Genomic DNA, 15,482 nt, shown 5'->3' on the forward strand with positions numbered 1-15,482 from the left:
CCTGCACTGTTATCATGAAATACAGCTGAACTTGCCTTGAACCGAGACACTGTGGTCTTGTTATATTACAACAGGGATCAGCAACCTTTGGTGTTGGCCACCGCTTCCTGCAGCCCCCATTGGTCTGGAGCGGCGAACCGCAGCCAGTGGGAGACGCGATCGGCCGAACCTGTGGACGCAGCAGGTAAACAAACTGGCCTGGCCTGCCAGGGGGCTTACCCTGGTGAGCAGCATGACAAAGGTTGCCAATCCCTGTATTACAAGTAATGTGTGCTTTGAGGAGCGCTAGGTATTCTGCACTATATGTTATCAAGCAATAAAGATGAATTTATTTCCAAACAACAACTTATTGCATATCAAAACCAGTGCAAAATAATCACGTGCAATTAAAAATAAAAAATACAGTGCAAACCTGAAAAGTTACAGGACAGAACCTTAAAAATAGAATGGGAGAATCGTGCCATTTCAATCCCTTTCTGCCAAACATACAGCAACCATGGCTCTCACAGGTCAGTGTACGTGAAGCTGTGGTTTTCTTTGCTATCCCCCAGAGTGGCCTGGGTGGGATGTGGCTTATGATGCCATGTGGAATGTGTGCGTGGTGGGTGAAATGGATTCTCCATTGGTTGTAAAGAGAGGCAAGCACATGACTGTTGGACCTGTAGGTCAACAAGAGCCTGCAGCATTTGTGTTTGCTGCCTGAGAAGCCCCATTATGTCCTGGTGCATCTCCCTCTGGGACTCCTGGGCCTTTCTCCTGTTCGTGCTTTCCTTCTCCAGGCCGTCTGCTATATTCACTCTCCAGGCCCTCTGTTCACAATCGGACGCAGCACTGGCTTGCAGGATCTTGGTGAACACGTCTTCCCTAGTCCGCTTTTCTCCTTCTCCTCCTAAGGGTCAGGCATTCCATGGGTGTGGAGGGGGCACCCCTCAAAGCTGCAATGGCAACAGCTACAGATAAAACACAGATGTATCATCGTATTTACAGTCACAACGGAGAGCATTTAAACAAGACAGGCTCTGCACAGCACTGCTCTCCAGCTACAGGCATGGTGAGTATGCTCTGCCACAGGTGAGGGCTGGGGAAATGAGGAGGAAATTGTTTGATTAAAACAAAATTTAGGCCTCTAGTTTCCATGGGCATGAGTACAGGCAATGGCATTGAGCAGTGGTACTATTTTCCACAGGCATTGGTGATTTTAGCAGATATCTCACTTCTGAGGGTCACAAAGGCACAGAGCACACAGGTGCGCAGTCTGTATGCCACTGATGTGTTTATTGCAATGGTGCCTGCTGCAGGCATTGCAGAGTGGCATCAGAAAGCGTTCCACCAGAGGAAGAAATAAGGCAGCCATCCCTAGAAACCTTCAGGAGAGCACTGCAGGGTATCTCCATGAAAGTTTTATCAAGCTCACTCAGGAGGATATAAGGGACATCCCTACATGCATAAACAAATTGCTCTGTATGGTCCCACCACCTAATCCCACAGGGGAATGAAAAACAGATGGGGTAGAGTTGTTTGTATGAGTAAAATGATGAAAAGTAGATACCGCTGTCCCTGCTAACTTGGCGTTGGGCCAGGAACCATTTCTACATTTAAACATTGTAAGGGAGACTTCATGCACACGCTTACCCAAGGTTTGCTCCTCTGGATTGAGTTTATCCATGCTTGGCTGGACTGGCTAGACTCTGGTGGAGGCTCAAAAAATCCTGGCTCACAGAATTAGCTGGACCGCCTCCCTCCTCCCCCTTCTCATGTCCCTCCTCCTTGCTGTTCAGAGCAGAAGTCTGTGTCTTGGGTTCCTCGAAGGTATGCATAGTGGTCTGCAGGATGATGGTGGGATCGTGGCCACATACGGGTGGCAGCTCATTGTAAAAGCAGATCTGCAGCTGGGCACCAGACTGACTGTTGGCCCCTCTGGCCATGTGTTATGCCTGCCACAGCTCCTTCGCTTTCATGCAGCACTGGTACTGATCCCTGTTGTACCCCTTTGCCTGCCTCCCCCCCAGCAATCTCTTCATAGATGTCCACATTTCTATGACTGGGCTGTAGGTGTGCGTGCACAGCCTCTTCTCCTCATAGGCCCAGGAGATCCAATACCTCCTGGCTACTCCAGGCAGGAGCACGTCTAGAGCAGTTGAACAGGTGCACACCACAAGGGAGAGTGGCTAGGTGTGCTCACCAAACTGGGCACTCAGGAAAAGGGGTGGCTTCCAGTCTCCGTGACCCTTGGGCAGTGTAGTTCACCATTGTGACCAAACCGGTCACTGTCAGGCATTGTGGGACTGCTACTTGAGGACCCTTAGGGTTGCCATAGGTTACACAGTGTCTACACTCAGCCTGTGTCTACCACAGTATGTCAACTATAGCTCAACATTGTTTGGGGAGGTGGTGTTACTGTGTTGCCATAATGTGATACTTAGATTGCTGGGAGACAAATTTCAGTGTAGACACACATACAAATAGGTAGATGCAAGGTGACTTTCATTGACTTATTTCTGTAGCCTAGATTAGGCCTGCCAAAGCCTTTAATCCTAAATCTGCAAGTTTTGTACAATTAGAAGTTAAATCACGTATGTTGCATTCTTTGTTTTTACTAGGTATTTTGTGAAAATAGACTTAATAACTTTTTTGGTTTTGGATAGTTAATTTAAACTATTAGCTCCCCACTCACTCTTCTACTGAAGATTTAGATGCCATAACTGTGAAGTGATAAACATTTCCCACCGGATACTTTGAAGGAGAGCACATCACACAACCCACCTGGCTTTCACTCTAACTTTGAGTAAAACTGTAAATCATCTGAGGTATGATTATGTAGCATTGGCCACCTACCCATATAAGCATACACCTTTTTGTATGAATATATAAGCATACACCTTTTTGCTGCAAAAACAAACAAGCATTGATGCTCAAGTGAAATTTAGAACTTGATTAAAGTTTCTGGTCAAATGGTGCACTTCACCTCTGGGATAAGGGTTATCTGGCAAAAATATGAAGTCTAACCATTAGGGCATCCAAGGTAGCTTTTGGCAACAGTTTATTTCCTATAAGCTAGTTCCTGTTTAAGGTGAAATGTGACTCAGATTTGTGTTTCTCTGGTATGTTTAAAGTTTACCACCAGTGGGAACAAGTTTAAGCTCTGAGCTGGTGGTCTACCCCTTCAGAAGGGTCACATTTACAGAAGAGGCTTTTGGTTTCATAACTAGAAGGCCATTGCAAAACACTGAGGACAGACCATCCTTCCTTCCTAAGTTTTAAATACATGGTTTCTTAATTATCTAAACTTTGGTATGTCTACACTGCACACTCTTTGGCACCCCACGCCCAGCACAGGTATAAATAGCAGTGTACATGATGAGGCACAGCTTAGGCAAGTAAAGACACTCCTGAACTCTGGGTATGTACCCTGCAGGGCTTCCTACTCTTCTAAGGAGAACCTTCCCATCTACACTGCTATTTTTAGCAGTGTAGTGTCCTGCTGTTGGGAGTCTTTCCCCACCGCGGGCAAAGCTCCAGCAGCTGAGAGGCAGCAAAGAAATATAGTGCTCCCCACTACCACCCCCAGCAGGGCCTTTTACTGATAGATGTAGCTACATACCAGTGTGGACACAGCCTATTTTTCATCATTGCATGTAGCTACAACTACCTTACATGCTGTCACAAGAGGTGTACAGCAGTGTTGCCTCTAATTTTTTACAGCTATGTGTGGAATGAATTTTGTTATGTGCACCAATATGGAGGTGATGTGTGGCAATATGGGGGTGGGGGCAGAAGGATTTGGAGTGTGGGAGGGGACTCAGGGCTGGGGCAGACGGTTGGGATGCGGGGGGGTGAAGGCTTTGGCTGGGGATGATGCAGGCTATGGGGTGGGGCCGGGATGGGGGATTTGGGGTGCAGGAGGGGGCTCAGGGCTGGGGCAGAGGGTTGGGGTGTGGGGGGATGAGGGCTCTGTCTAGGGATGATGCAGGCTATGGGGTGGGGCCGGGATGGGGGATTTGGGGTGCAGGAGGGGGCTCAGGGCTGGGGCAGAGGGCTGGGGTGTGGGGGGATGAGGGCTCTGGCTAGGGATGATGCAGGCTATGGGGTGGGGCTGGGGATGAGGGGTTTATGGTATAGGCTGCCCCAGGGCTGCGGTGGGGAGAGAGCACTCCCCCCAGCCCTCTCTCACCGCAGCAACCTGGACCTGGTGGAGAGTTGCCTCTCCCCAGTCGCAGCAGCTCTGGCAGGGCCGGTCCAGAGGAGGGGAAGGGTGCCTCTCCCTGCCTGCGCGGCCCTTGATACCTTGCTGCGCAGCTTAGGGGAAACTTAGGTGTGCAGCACAGATGTAGCGTAAGAGAGAAATGAGGAGTGGCAGAGCTACTATAATGAATGAGATTAGTATAAATGATGCAAAGCCAATTCAGAGGAGCAAATAATAAGTTATTTAAACTTTTAAATTATTGCATGGTTGATAGTTTGTCCTTGTTGATTTTTACAGGTGTAGAATGATTCCATCCAATTTAACTTCCTCCACCACCACGCTCTGTAAGAATTTCTAACAAAGAAACTCATGTTAAACTATTTATTGCCAGTGGTTTGCTTTTAGTTGCCAGTTATCTCACCTGAAAGGATTTCTAAAGCCTCTTTCATTGCCACTCTTATTCGGTGCGTCTCTGTATCTCTTGTTTCAAGATAGCATTAAGAGTTACAGTATTTTAGACATAACTTTGTATTTTTACTTTTTTATATTTGATAAATGACTCAGTCCTACTAAAAATATGGGCACTTATTTAGAAGTTAACATTTGTAATCAGACAAGCATGTACAATTGTTGTATCCCTTCCAGAGATGGGCTGATATCTATAATCATTGGCTATTGGAATCTTTTCCACAGACGTTAATAGTAAATTGACTATTACCCTTCAGATGTATTTGATTAGTGAATCAACATCACAGGTATGGAAAATATTTTCAGTGTGTACAACTGCCATTTTACTTAATTTTATGAATGTGAATTTTAGTGCTCGTAAAAGATGCCAAACAGCTCAGGAAATTGGAAGTTAAATACTTCCAATCATCAACTGAACAGTAAAGGCAATGACAAAGATAAATTTTCTCAGACAGCCCTCACAGCAATATTGTTCTGGAGGGGACTATCTTGAAAGCATGCAAAGTCAATTTAGCTTCCCAGCCCATTACACCATTTCTTAACTGAGAATACCCATATAGGTGCCAATTGTGATTAGTTTGTGAAATGGATACCTATACTCATTCAATAAGGATAAGAGACTATGACAGGCATCACATCGAGGATAGCTATTCAGGGAATGAAGGAGAGAGAGCTTGTGTTGGAAACTGTTGATTAAAACTGTTAATTAACAAAAGCATGAGGCACAGTTATACAGAAGGCAAGTTCTGTGCAGCTGAAACAGCAGGCCATTTTTTAAACTCTAAACTGGTCCATTAATTTAGAACTGCTAGTATTGGATATTTTCATTCTTTATTTTCAGTCCTTCTTCACTCGACCTCTGAAGTGGTCCATGAAGTGGAAGGCCCCAACGTAGTCTCCAAGGAGTATTCCCATTTTCACAGGCAAAATACTGAAGGATAAAACACACCAGAGTATTTACATAGTTTTATAAATCACAGAAGTGATCCATGTGCCTAAGCCCAAGAATACAAAGTGTTACAGCTTCTAAAGTACAGTATTAACAGTCTTCAGAATGTATTTATGGGGTAGCAAGTATTCCCAGTGTACAGTGAGAAACTGAGGCAGCGATTCCCCAATATCAGAGCCAGGATTAGAACTCAGAAACCCAGTCACTAAATGGGCACATTCCTTTAGAACATATTGCCTCACTGTCCACATGATAACGTACATAAAGAAATTGAAATGAAAGACGTTCCCCAATCTGAGTGGGCCCAATTTCTCAATTTATTTTGGAAACTGTCAGTTTTAGGAATAATTATTTTTGTGCTCAAGACCTCAGAAGCCAAACTTCTTCATATTAGCATAACCCATCTGTACAACAGGACTTGCAGTTTTGTAGCGATACTTAACTCACTCAAGTGTTGGTAGAAACTATAAAAATTATATATTTGTAATTGAAGTACAGGATTTTTGTTGAAACAGTTTTTTCACTCCTCCCTAAGAGTGTCTCATGCATGCTCACCTAGATGATCAGTGTCTCTAGAGTGTTTAGGATGGGACTATGAATAGATGTCTATTAGAAAGACAAGGGCAAATGAAGAGGGATATCGGGGGAGGAGGCTAGAGAAGCGAAGTTAGGAGGGAAAAAAATTTAAGCTGCCCTTCTCCCGCCTCTGAAGCTATCTTTTCAGCAGCTGTTTATGCACTTCCTGGTACTTACAGAATCACTTTCTACTGTCAAAACCAAATTGGGAATGGTTACATTTAAAAAAAATAAAAAATAGAAACACTGATTTTAAAATAGGCGTTGGACCACTAACTGCTGCTGGGAGTGCGACCAGCCTTCAAATAGTCCAGGAACTTAAAAAAAAAAAAAAAAGCCTAAACAACAAATATATTTTGAAAGCACTAAGGAAAAAGGTCTTCATAGCCTTCTCTATTTTATCCTAGTTTTTTTTTTTTTTAAAAGCAGTGGGATAATATTGCATCAAGTGTCCAGTAAAGTTAATAAGCTCCAATAGAAATAAGCCACAACAGAGCATACATTATTGATATGCTCAGCATTCAAAACAGCACACACTACCTGTGGCCTTCAACATACCCAGGGTGTGCAAGCACTTCTGGGCAGAAGCAGCATTTTTGTGTGTTTATGAAATGCAGCACTGATCCTCACTGGGGCTTCTAGATGCTAGTATGATAGTTCAATTAATACACAGCAATATACATGCCTATTAAATTGCAGCAAATTGTGTTATCTGAAGCAAGGAAGATGATAAGATTTCCAGAACCAGTTGGTTTCTGATTCAGTAGTCTCTTTCTTTTCAAGGTCCTTCACAAATCCTTCTGAGACTCAAGTGGCTCCTCCCCACCCGCCTGCTATCCCTAATATTAGAAGTTATGTGCTACAGCCATCTTTGTTGACTGATTGTAGTCTCTGTGCTGTTACACGGGTTGTTCTGTGTCCCCATTTGTGCCTGCACTGCTTTAACGCATCCACTGTGGCAGTACTCTTGGCTCCCTTTGGCTTAAGTAGAGAGATTTAGAATCAAACTATGGGCCAAGATTTTAAAAAATAAAATAAAATAAAATAAAATAGGAGCCTAAATCTATATTTGGCCAAGAATGTTGAGCATCCGGCAACTCCTACTGCCCTGCATAAGTGCTCAATAGTATTACAAGGGCAGCCCTCTACACAGCCAAGAAGAAAACTGTTGCAGTTTTGTTCAGTCGACACTAACAACAGTTTCCCTTTAGAGATTATTTAAATATGTACAGCAATGAGAAAGTGTTCCTTACTGGGACTCTTCAGAGTCTGGTATAAGACATGTAGACATGCAAGTTATCCAAGACCACCACCTGAGGAAGCCTTCCTGTAGCAACAACTTATCTAAAACTTAAAAGCAACTTGAAACCCATGAAGGTAAATATCTAAGTAGGCTTAGACTTGACAGCCCAAGTAATCATTTGATATTGTAGCATGTAGAGTCCGTAATCATGCAACTAAACATAACGCATTTGACAGAAGAAAGACACAAACATGACAAGGAGAATCCCATCCTTACCTTTTCAGAAAACATAAAAAGTACATGCTTCGTGGCATCAGCAGAAGCACTTGCTCCCGTTGAATAGCACTCACAATTTTCTCAGCTGCATAGTTCGAATCTAGAATAGGAAGTAGACATGGCCACCTGGAAAAAGTCAACATATCGCTATTAATACGACATTGTCAAAACTTTCCCCTCTATGTTTCATCTGAATAACTGCAAATTTAGAACAAGACAGCTTCAAATTTAAAGTTGTGCTCCTTACAAAAGAAGAATACCCCATTTTACAAAGATTTCGCCTCTAACTTAGAAGCAAACATTACAAAATTAAGGTCTGTTCATGGAATTGTATAACACCTGACAAATCAGTTTGAAAGTGGTGAACAGCCAGTGTCTTGTTTTCACTTGGTATTCGTGCCTGTAAGCTCAATTCTTGCTATCTTCAAATCAAGCAAAGTTTTTATTTAGATAAGCCTATTCTGCTTCTATATTTTCTGTGTTTAACATGCCATGAAAGGTTGTACTGACAATGACAAGCTACACTACTGAAGGTGTTGGCAGCCAAATAGGAGACAGTTGAAGCTTTTGGCATCTAGGGAGAAGGTATGAGATTGTAAGAAAAGAAACACATAGTCTGCGTCCTCTCAAATGAGCAGCGAAGTAGTTAAATGTGTTGACAATTAAAGTGACACCATCACTAGGTTGTAGAGTTAATAATTTGAGTGTCAGTTTACACTTTTTTTTTTCCAGAGTTACTGTTTCAGGCTATTTGCAGAATCAGGAAGAGACACTTCATTGGATTACACTAGGTTGATATTTGGAAGAGTCATATTCTCGCCATAGGGGCTAGAAATGGAATTAAAAAGTCTTAGATTCTGCAGTCTGGCAATCATTGGGCTTTGTCTATGAGCCCTAAAAATGGCACAACGGAGAAAAACCTACCTTATAATAGTTTCAGATTATGCCATTTCTACTGATTACTAATTTCCTTTCATAAATCATGTATTTAATCAAACATTTTTGACCTGCCATATACTAATTACATACAAAACCCCCAAATTCACTCACTTGGTTTTACAACCATCAAACATTCCTGTGTCGATGAAGTAAGGACACACAATAGTGGTTTTAATGCCGGTTTTCCCTAGAGCCAGCATTTCTAAACCGACTGCTTCTGCAAAGCCCACCGCTGCAAATTTACTTGCACAATAATCTGTAGAGTGAAGAAAGATGAAGAGTTATTTATTGCAGCTAATTATTTTATTAAGAGAAAAATCTCTCAACTCTCGTAAACAACCTAACTACATGGTTTTAGTCCAGTGTCTCATACGGAGTAAACCAAGCACAACTTCTGGCTGAGAAGAAAGTCTGGCAAAATTATGCTCTAACAAGAGTAGTCCGCGTACTGTTAAAATAATTGTGCCTACAAATTTATCTTAATTGTGAGCTCAACTGCAAACAGTAAGTTTATGAATTGTCACAATAACCTATAACAAATGCTGATGTGAATAGGTATGAAATGGAGACAGAAAGACTAAGTTAGTTCATACAAAAAGGCTGAATAATATAATTCAAGGACAGTGTTAAGATTATGCTTGGTCAACAAAAAAAGTGTGGGACCAGAAATTAATGAACCCAAATTGGTGTGTCAAAAATTAGGCCTACTTGGTGAACAAAATAATGAAGGGGATGGGCTACTCTGCCATTGCTCCCTTTTGGGGTCCTTAAAAGAAAAGACTCCCCACCACCAATCAAAAGCCATCTGACAGACAGGAAGACAGGAAAGGGACAAACTTTACCATCATAGCTGCCACCTCGACTGTCTCCTAGGACAAAGAATCCTCCGTGACACCACTGGGCTTTTGTCGTTCTAATCCTGAGACATGACCTGACTAGGCTGGGCCAGAGAGAGGGATTCAGATGACTTTATCACCTCCACTGGCTCTGGGTAAACCACAACCATCACCTGGTATGTGAGACTCCTCCCGCCCCCATCATGTGTCTTTTCCCTTCCTCACAATATTTCTTCTCTTTCACCTTCTGTGGCTAACAGTGGCTAAGCCAGCCATGCCTACATGTTTATCAACACTGCTGTAAGCCTGTTATCAGAAAGGCAGCTAAAACCAAATGTCCTAAACGGCCAGATGCTGGCACAAGTTTGCCAGGTCTCAGCGTGGCTAGTAAGACTATGTGCCATGCCTGTGTTTTTCCAGCAGTAATGCTGCAAGTAAGAGTCAACACCAAAGGCACAGAAGCTTCATTTTCTATCTTTGCTGTTCTTCTCTCCCATTGTGTGTCAGGATCAGACTTAGTAACAGCAGCAGCTCCAACCCTAGTCCATTTCAATTAGCGTCTCCTTCCCCCCAGAAGGGTAGTTGTTATCTTTAATACCATCTAAAATCTCAAATGAGGGGATAGGATGAAGGGGTGGAAATTCCTTGTACAAACTCTCCAGCTAAAGTTAAAAAGCCACAGGATGTTATAATAAAATACTTACTTAACACTTTATATTTCAAATATTCTCTCCTTTCTCTCCCCATCCCCCACCCGGTCCTTTTATTAAAGGTGAAAAGAATTTTTAATGGTGCCGAGAACCTAGGTCCCATTGAGGTCAGTGACAGCCATTAAGTGTACAGGTGTCAGACCATTTTATTTAGATGGCTTGGCCTAAGAGCTGTAGTTGAAGAGTATAACCAAGACCATGCCTTTAGATTCCATTTAGAATGATCTCGAATATACTAACCTGCTAGCCCATTGACTCCAATCAGTCCTGCTGAGCTTGCAATACTAACCAAGTGTCCATGGTTAGAGGCCATCATGGCTGGAAGGAAGGCTTTGTAAGTCTATGAAACACATTGAAACCCACACTTATAGTTAAACATTACTTACAGTGATTTAATTGTGCAATTAGTTAGAGCATTACTATTGAAAAGGTGCCACCTATTAAGGAGACCTATTAAGTCTTAATGCTTCTCCCTCATTCTACAGAGGCTAATAAGACACATATTAGTTAGGACAGGAAGTATTTTCCACTTTGTCTACTAACTGAATCCACAGAGGTGGCTCTCTAAGGACTCTCCAATACGTTTCCATAGTTTTCTTGATGTTGTAGTCATCCACTAGGGGGAGTCCGAAACTAGATTGCTGTCAGAGAGATTGCAATCACTGAAGTCCTGGGAAGCTGTAAGTTCCCTACACTTAGGAGCTCAGTACTGCAACATTTTCCAAGTAGGCTTCCATCTTAAAAATAGCAGCTGAGAAGGGAAAAGTGAACTCCTAATCTTTCTGCCATCACTTGCTGATTTCAGCTACCCATTCTGTGTCATTTCCCACGTTTTCCAGCAAACAGAGCAGCATATTTGAATTCACCATTCCCTCTTTATTAGATTATAATTCACCTTCAGTGCTTTATTACAATATCCGTTCATCTCCTTCATAGCAATATGCAAATTAAATGACTAATTTTAAGATAAAAGTCTTCAAATCAATCATGCCAGCATATGGCAGTCTGACATTTAAGACACCAAGTAAGAGTGCTTTAGAGGAACCACTTTAATAGTGCAAGTTCCCAGCAGCAAACAGGTGATAGGATGCAATCAGAACAAGTTCTGACCCAACCCATGGCAGCACCTGAACCAGGCTCTTTTCTGCTAATGGTTGATGGCTGCTTTGGCAGCCCTTCTCTGAGTCAGTTCATATCCAAGGCTATAGCACCAGACTGCCCACAATAACAGTACTTTTCAGCTTTACATTTCCCAGAAGTATCTCTTAATATCAGGCAACCAATACTGGGGAGGATCTCACATTTTATTGATTCTTTAGGCAGAAGTGATTGCCCACACAAGGGGCTAAACACATCCCTTAACTCACTCCCACAAGCTTTCTGTGGGCCACCTCTCCATCCCCTCTGTTTCTGGAACTCACAAACAAACGTCATCGAGTTGCGTGTACGGCCTTACAAGATCAACCAGTTAAACAGCAATTATATAAGAGATTTCCCGCCTCATTTCCAAAACAGACTTAAGTGCCCATATTCTTTCACAGTTCCCTATAAAAAAAGAATATCTGTATATTACCCAGAAGTGTGCCATGGTGTTCACCTCCATGGTTTTCTCCACAAGTGAATCAGGGGAATCAATGAACTTCTTTCCAGTTACAATACCAGCATTGTTGATTAGGATACTAACATCACCAACTTCTTTTTTAACCTAAAGGCAGGCAACCAAATCTAGATGTTATTCCATAGCCAAAACAAAGAAAGTCTGTTTAGTTATATGTTTATATTACAGGAAGTTGCAACATTGCTAATTTTACAAGGCTAGATAGTGAGAAAGCAGTTCATAAGACTGAAGTCTGTTCACTCTGCAACTTTTCCCTTTAGTCAAGTGTTAGAACTCTGCAGACAACAACTTTACAGGTCTGTAATTTAACAGACTTATTTGTTTTTTATTTATTTATTTAATAAATAGCCACCCACACTTTATATACCATAAAGATGGCAGGAAAAACATGATGCCATGAGAGCTAGTGTAAATGGTCATCACAAAAAGCCAATGAGTTTGGAAGAGGGGAAGCTTTTAGTCAGACTTCACAGAAGTTAAACAAAATTTGAATATTTTGAATAAACGAAATCTTTGTCATATTTCTAATACCTTTAATTAAGGTGTTATGAGCTCACAAAGAGATATATTCAACCTCCCCAGAGACAGTGAGGCCCTGATAAGCCTCTTAGGGTATGTCTACACAGCAAAGAAAAACCTGTAGCTGACCCATGACTACAGATTTCGGCTGCCCATGTCCAGAAGTCTATACAGCAATGAAACAGCCCTGCAGCCCGAGCTGGAGTTGGCTGGCATGGGCCAGCTACTTTGTTGTTGTGTAGACATACCCTTATGAATGTATTCATCCTATTCATATGAATGTATCATTTTTATATCTGAAGTTATGAGCGTTGGCTCTATGCTTGTATTTAGAGTGTTTGCTGTACAGAGCACCTAAGGCAGATTTGGTCAACATAGTGTGAACGGGTTATTCAAGTAACTGGCTAACAATGGGCCTTGATAGACGCCAATCCACATCTGAACTTTCCTGGGTACGTTCTGGCTAACATGTGGGCAATGGCGTCGGTCTGTAGAGAACTGAGTCATGCATGGACATGTGACTTGCCCATGTGACTCCAAAACTCCACCTTGTAGCTATGATTCTACACAGGGGGAGAGAGGGGTTTCCACCCACAAGAGAGAGACTATATAAGCCCCTGGAAACCTCTCCATTTTGTCTTCAGCTGGCTCAAGAGATAGCCTCTCCACCCCAAAGAGATGCCTGAAAGAAGTTGGAACAAAGGACAGTAATTACAGGGGTGTGAATGATTGCTGGACCCAGATTAGGAGGAAGTCTAGTCTGTAAAAGAAGCGTAATGGAACATCTCTGAGGTTGAGGTTTACCTGCATTTAGTTTCTTATTGTATTAGGCTTAGACTTGCGTGTTTTTGTTTTATTTTGCTTGGTAATTTACTTTGTTCTGTCTGTCATTACTTGGAACCACTTAAATCCTACTTTTTATATTTAATAAAATCACTTTTTACTTATTAATTAACCCAGAACAAGTACTCATTCCTGGGGGAGCAAACTGCTGTGCATCTCTCTCTATCACTGTTATAGAGGGCAAACAATTTATGAGTTTACCCTATATAAGCTTTATACAGCGTAAAACTGATTTATTTAGGGTTTGGATCCCATTGGCAACTGGGTATTGGAGACAGGAGCACTTCTTAAGCTGTTTTCAGTTAAGCCTGTAGCTTTTGCGGGATGTGGTTCAGACCTGGGTCTGTGTTTGTAGCAGGCTAGTGTGTCTGGCACAACCAGGCAAGGTACTGAAGTCCCAAGCTGGAAGGGAAAACAGGCTCAGGGGTAGTCCCAGCACATCAGGTGGCAGTCCCAAGGGGATTTCTGTAACCCAACCCGTCACAGGGGCAGTGGGGAAGGAAGGGGGTCACAGTAGAGGCAGGGAGCTGTGTAATCTGGAAATACCCAGGTCAGGAAGGAGAGAGACATGGGTCTCTGTCCAAGAGAGGTGATGGCTGAAGAGCCAGGAACCTAGTATGGTGCTCTGGCTGGACCATGAGGGGGAATATAGGTGTCACTGCCCTGAACTGTGACAGGTAATACACAGTCAAATTACTGATGTGGCTGCAACTGTAACTTCATTTTGATTGCAAGTTAAAGAGACTCATTCTGTGTTGTGCACTTTCTATTATCCTTATACACACACTTGATAAAACTGTCAACAGTCATGTGTCTAAATTATTTTAAGTGCTAAGGTACAAGCTTTAATTCACACAAGCTGTGCATGCTCAGTTTAGACAGTTTATTTGTACGTTAGCAATCTCACGTGTAATTTTTGTGGATCCCTTATAAATAAGTCTAGTGTATTTGCCTTGTAATTTTTTTCTAGAATCCTTTCATGTGCTAGAAGTTGCTGCAGGGTAATCTGTGTACCTTCAGTACAGTATGTGAAAGGAGGTAAGCATTCTAGATATAAAATAGAATTTAACTTAATTTTTGTGCAGAGAATCAACTAAGAAATCATTTTAATTTTAGCAAGTCCAATGCTTGATAACTACCATTATAATGCTAGCTTAAGACAAACTGGCATAATATTTGCCAGGGAGTATTAAGGAGGAGGAAACTGATTTTTTTTTTTTTTTTTGCATAAAAGAAATCTTTAAAAGTGTAGTTCTGTATTTATTAGTCACTTCCAGATTGAGTGTGCTCATTTTACATGAGGAATTATTTTCTTTTCTTAACGCCAGGCCTGTAAATGCAACCTGGCAACTAAAAATACAAATATGAATGTTTCCTACAAAGGGACAGAATAAAAAAAGTTGAATAAAAGGTCTTAGAACAGTTCTTAAAATAAGTAGTACATAGTTCATATAAATGCTCAGATAATGTAACCTTCAAGTTAAGGCTTGTGTTACTGGAGATAATCAAAAGAAATAACCTATGGTGCAGAGTACAATGTGCATTCTAGACAGACATGGGATTACACCCACACATATACACAGAGTTCTTTTCTGGCAGCACCCCTCCCAAACTGCTTCCTTGAGAAGAAATCTGCCAAATTTGGTGGTCCCTCTGGATCCATGGGAGGACAGGGCTATCCACGTGGAGATCTTGTATCCCTGTAATAGGCTCTATAAATTGTGTTAATCAACTCCTCTGTAGCACCACTATTTGACCCAGAATCCTCCCTCCAGGAATGAGCAGAAGCCAACACACTTCAATCCCTCTGGCTCCATTCCATCTGAGCACCATCCAACACATTGGCTTTCACATGCTTAGTCATTATTTATAGAGCAGCATAGATATGCATGATGCTTTACAAAGCCAAGTGAGAAAAGTCAATGACAAGATTTTAAGATTCTGCTGAGATTTAATAGCCTAACCGTTGGCAGACACTTCAGACAGGCTGCATTTAAAACAAGCTATTTTGAACTTACTCAGCCACCTATGGCAAGCTAGTTTGGATTGCTCATGTACAATACGGATCATTAAATTCCATGTGTAATAAATCCCAGATATGCAAAGTTGCTTTTTTACGATAGCAGAATCAAGATATCTGGGTTCTAGTTCTGTGTCTGACACTTGTTATGTGTAATCCTTTGTAGCAAAGAAGTTCTGCAGCATGTGTGTGGCTAATTTAGCTACATAGCAAAAGTGTATATCCTGCAAGATGTACAGTGAGTCTTCTGCATATACTCTGATCTCAGTCTTTGCTCACGTTACAAGAGCCACTAGAGTCCA

General features: G+C 42.0%; 1 protein-coding gene and 1 long non-coding RNA gene across 14 annotated transcripts in view; both read right to left on the reverse strand.

The window, feature by feature from the left end:
* Positions 1-306: 306 nt before the first annotated feature.
* On the reverse strand, positions 307-4,157 carry LOC135981720 (uncharacterized). Its single transcript, XR_010598879.1, has 2 exons — positions 1,633-4,157; positions 307-950 (listed from the first exon to the last, which is right to left on the reverse strand). It is a non-coding gene; the product is annotated as an uncharacterized LOC135981720 (long non-coding RNA).
* Positions 4,158-4,550: 393 nt separating this feature from the next.
* SDR16C5 (short chain dehydrogenase/reductase family 16C member 5) overlaps positions 4,551-15,482 on the reverse strand; it is a 29,352-nt gene continuing 18,420 nt past the window's right edge. For all 13 annotated transcript variants that reach the window (XM_065585576.1, XM_065585575.1, XM_065585585.1 and 10 more), the window contains 5 exons: positions 11,754-11,885; positions 10,421-10,520; positions 8,746-8,890; positions 7,696-7,821; positions 4,551-5,582 (listed from right to left, as the gene is read on the reverse strand). In XM_065585576.1, coding sequence (XP_065441648.1) covers positions 5,489-5,582; positions 7,696-7,821; positions 8,746-8,890; positions 10,421-10,520; positions 11,754-11,885 — 597 coding nt within the window. In that variant the 3' untranslated portion in view covers positions 4,551-5,488. The remainder of the gene's footprint in view (positions 5,583-7,695; positions 7,822-8,745; positions 8,891-10,420; positions 10,521-11,753; positions 11,886-15,482) is intronic.

This window comes from Chrysemys picta, chromosome 2 (assembly GCF_011386835.1).
Source record: "Chrysemys picta bellii isolate R12L10 chromosome 2, ASM1138683v2, whole genome shotgun sequence".
Classification (NCBI taxonomy): Eukaryota; Metazoa; Chordata; order Testudines; family Emydidae; genus Chrysemys; species Chrysemys picta.